This window comes from Pelecanus crispus, chromosome 18 (assembly GCF_030463565.1).
Source record: "Pelecanus crispus isolate bPelCri1 chromosome 18, bPelCri1.pri, whole genome shotgun sequence".
In the NCBI taxonomy this organism is placed as follows: Eukaryota; Metazoa; Chordata; class Aves; order Pelecaniformes; family Pelecanidae; genus Pelecanus; species Pelecanus crispus.
The window spans coordinates 7,848,169-7,852,280 of NC_134660.1; the positions used below are offsets into that span (position 1 = coordinate 7,848,169).

Genomic DNA, 4,112 nt, shown 5'->3' on the forward strand with positions numbered 1-4,112 from the left:
CCAGGGACGGTGCCCAAAAGACGAGCCACCACAGCGTGTGAAACCCTCCCATTCCTCTGTGAAAGGAGAAGGGTCTCCTTGTGCCCTCACCTGCTTCCACCCCTCAGCAAGACCCTTCCCCTTTGGCACCTTGGGGAGTGTCCACAGAGGGAAGGACCACATGGAGGCCAGGCCTGAGTGCAGCAGAACTTTAATGAGGCTAAAGAGGGAAACAAAGTCACTCTGAGTGGAGGACAGCAGTGCAGGGAGCCTAGAGCCTGCAGTCCTTGTGCATGGAGAGTTCTTGCATGATGTCCGTCTGCCTGTGCCATACAAGGGAGAGGAGCCAGATGGTCCCCACCAGGCTGGCTTTGGTGGGACCTTGCTGCCAAGGGGATACAAAGCAAAAAAAGAAAAGGGGAAACAAGGCAAAACCATTCAGCTATACTGAAAACACCTCCGAAATCCCGATCCCCTGTGTATTACCATGTTCTGAGTTCCTCAAGGTGTGTTCCTGGGGCATTCCCAGCAACTTTAACAGGGAAGGCACATTCTGCCACAGTAGCGGCTGGTAATGCCAGAGAGGCCAAAGCCCCCAGAGGAGATGGGCACTCCCTCAGAGCTGAGGATGCTGCCAACAGCAGCAGAGGTGGAGGAGCCCACAACGGTGTTCTGCGGGAAGGAGCTGAGGATGGGTCCAGGCAGGGTCACCACCACGGGGGAGGGCTCAATGACGACGGTGGAGTTCTGGCACTGCCTGACACAGGGCTCGTTGCAGCTGTTGGCCAGTGGGGTCGGGCCGCAGGGCCGGCAGGGCAGGCACGGGCTGTAGCAGGACATGTCTCTGGGCTGGAGATGCACCTGGGAGAGAAGCAGGGAGGAAGCAGAGCACAAGGGTGGGTGATGAGCAGCCTGGTTACACAGTGACAAAGGAGGCAAGGCCACAATTCAGTGGTGAGAGGGATACGCTAGGCGCCACATGGTCTCCATTACCCTACAAAGAGCAGCCTGGCCCAGGGACACTCTCTCCTAATTCATGAGCCAAAAGACCCCACAGCCACATCCCAGCCTCTCTCTAACCAGACCTTCTCCCCACTTCCCTCTCCCATGACCAGAAGATCTGAAATGCAGCAAAGCACAGAGCCAATTTCAGCTGAGAGGTCCATCAGGGAGAGATCTCAGTTTGGAAGAGGAGAAGGGGCTTCAGACTCACCTGGTTGCCAAGCAGAAGGAGGCAAGAGAAGTGGATGAGAGAGCAGGCACTTGCGCTGCCTTTTATACCTGCCCTTCATTGCCGCAGGACCAGAGGCACCCGCGGCAGAGGTAGCAATTCTCGGACAAGCTCATCTTGAATGCAAACCAGCGCAGCTAATGACATGGGCTGTGCTTTGGTTTCCTGCACTGATGCCTTTTCATTTCCAGATTTGTGCCATGCCCATTTCCCAGGAAAGAATTCTTCTGAGCCCTCGGATGAAAGGCCCCAGCATTTGTAGGACAGGAATGCAGCAGTGCTGGCAGAAGTCTCAGCTCAAGTGCTGGATGAGTCCAGGGCAGGCAAGTGATGTCAGCCTGGGTCACTGCGGTGGGGCTGTTTGCAGTGGTGTTCTGAGGAAGAAGGTCCAGCTGTCCTCAGGTGAACACCGTGGGCTCCCATGCATGAGGACGTCCTATGTCCTTATCTTTCCCTCCCTCCTCACATCACCCCAATGCTCACTTGTTGTTGCCTCCCCAGGTGTGTGCGTTGTGCTCCTAGGTTTTGACCTCATCCTGCCTCACACTGCCCACTCCCCAGGGGACCTTAGCAGAGTCCATGGTTCGTTGTGTTCCTCTGTGTGTTCTTTACTTGTGTCTACTGTCCATGTGTGTGTGTCCTTGTGTGCCCCTCATCAGGAGGGAATGTGCCGCTCATGGCAGGGACACTCTCCTCTGCCCTGTCCATGAGCACCACAGAGCAGCAGGTTCCCAGGGTCAGAAGGAGCCTGAGTGCAGCTGAGTGCTGATGGCAGCAGCCTGCTGGAGATCTGTCCAGGGAAGAGGCACGGAAATGCAACCCCTGCCTCCTGAGACCTCCTCTTCCTGCCCCTCCAAAGGTCACGCTCCGCCTCTGCCAATTTCAGGACACAACAACAACAGGTTCACTCCAGCTTGGATCCTGACTTTAGTTCAATGGTAACAGTATTGGGAGTGTCTCAGCGGAACTGGCAGTGCCCCCTCCCTGCCTCTCCAAGCCAGGACACCGCTGCCTTCCACAGGGCTAGAGAGTTCAAAAGGATGGGGATTGCTTCATGGGCAGGGAGAAAGGCTGAGGAATCCTGCCCACCTCGTGCTGGCCATCCCCCAGTGGATCTGCTTCCAATGCAGCGTCAGCGGTGCCTGGTGTGGGACACAGCCCCCTCTCATGTCCATGTCAATGCCAAATGTCCTTGTGCAGCCCTTCGACGTGCTGCTGTGTGAGGCAGGGGCTGAGACCTTGTCCTGAACAGGTACAGAATGAAAGGAACACGAAGCCTGATGTTGCTGTGCTGTGAGTGGAAGGACAGACCCTGTGGCTTGCGCAGGGAAAGCCAAAGACCTGAGGACTGCTTTGGGCTTCAGCCCACAAACACCTTCATGCCCTGCATTGGAATGTCAGTCTGAGTGCCCAGCAACTGCCCCTGGGAGGGAAGGGAAGGGACATTGGGTTTGAGACCGCATCCCCCAAAGCCTGCTGCTCTCCCACAGCCATGTCCAGAACAGACCCTCTTTCTCACATGGGCTCTGCACACTGGGCAAATTTTCTAAGTGCATCTCCCCTCCTGAATATCTGTCAGCCTGAGCTCAGCTCCAGCTTGGGGGCACTGAGCTAAGGGCTTCCCCCGTTCCCTTGGGGACCTTAGTGAGCCAAGTGCCAGGGAGCTCTGCTGGGAGAGCTCAGCCAGGCCTGATTCCCCTCTCCATGGAGTCTCTTTTGAGCTGCAGCTCTACTGTTGCCCAAGGCCAACCTCATTGCTCATTCTCATGACGGGACAGGAAGTCTAAAGAAGAGGAAGGGCAGGGGACATGTGTGCACCTGAATTTTAGAAGGACCTTTGACTCCCTCTCCAGTACTTCCTGATGATGAATAGGTTCATTAAGAGGCTGATAAGGTGGGTGGAAAATGTGCTCGACTAGCAGGCTCCAAGGTTGTGACCATGAAGAAATGGTCTGGCTGGAACCTCATGAAGGCCAAAAAGAGCAAGGGCAAGGCTTTGCATCTGGGCTAGAAACCAGACCACGCAGTCAGACACGTTGGGGACAGGCTGCCTAGGAAGCAGTTGCACAGAAAAGGATGTGTGGTTTTAGGAGACACTTAGCTGAACGTGAGACAGCAGCGTGCCCTTGCAGCAAAGAAGACCAACCGCACCCTGAGCTGTGACAGCCAAAGTGTTGCCAGCAGGTGCAGGGAAGTGTCCCTGCCCCTCTGTCCCATTTGAGACCACCTCTGCAGTGCTGCTTCCAGACTGGGGCTCCCACATCAAGGAAGGATAGCGACACAGCCATGCAAGTCCAACAAAGGCAACCCAGGGGTTAGGGCGCTGTCAAACATGACATGCGAGGAGAAGCTGAGAGAACCGGGCCTGCCTGTTTTGGAGAAGAGATGGCTCAGGGAAGACCTGCTTGCTTTCTACAACTACTTAATCAGAGGAGACAAAGACGGACCAACATACTGGAAGGTGTCAGTGATAGGAGTAGAGGCCGTGAAGAAGCAACTGGGACATGGGGAAAGCTGATTAAGCAATAGGCTAAAAGAAATAATGAGAAAAGGAAGGTGTTTCCCAGTGAGGCTGTGCAATGTCCATCTGTCGTGGTTTAGACCCTGATGGGATGGGGGAGAGAACTGGAGGAGTAAGAGTGAGAAACACTCCTGGGTTGAGATAAGAACAGTTTAATAATCGAAATAAAGTAAAATATTAATGATAACAATAACAATATAATAATGATAATAATAATAATATTATACAAAGAAAGTGATGCACAATGCAATTGCTCACCACCCACCGACTGATACCCAGACAGTTCCCGAGCAGCGATCGCTGCTCCCCAGCCAGTCCCCCCCCACTTTCTATACTGAGCGTGACACCATATGGTATGGAATAGCCCTTTGGTCAGTTGGG

General features: G+C 54.4%; 1 protein-coding gene across 1 annotated transcript; it reads right to left on the minus strand.

The window, feature by feature from the left end:
- Nucleotides 1–513: 513 nt before the first annotated feature.
- Nucleotides 514–1,271, minus strand: LOC142595176 (feather keratin Cos1-1/Cos1-3/Cos2-1-like). Its single transcript, XM_075722758.1, has 2 exons — nt 1,193–1,271; nt 514–821 (listed from the first exon to the last, which is right to left on the minus strand). The coding sequence occupies exons 1-2, from the start codon at nt 1,269–1,271 to the stop codon at nt 514–516; spliced, it is 387 nt and encodes a 128-aa protein (XP_075578873.1).
- Nucleotides 1,272–4,112: the final 2,841 nt, after the last annotated feature.

What these genes read in the sequence shown, in the direction of transcription:
- LOC142595176 (XM_075722758.1), bottom strand. Translation starts at nt 1,271, where the DNA reads ATGAAGGGCAGGTATAAAAGGCAGCGCAAGTGCCTGCTCTCTCATCCA. An exon ending in TCCTTCTGCTTGGCAACCAG is followed by an intron (nt 822 to 1,192) that starts GTGAGTCTGAAG and finishes TCCAGCCCAGAG; the next exon opens with ACATGTCCTGCTACAGCCCG.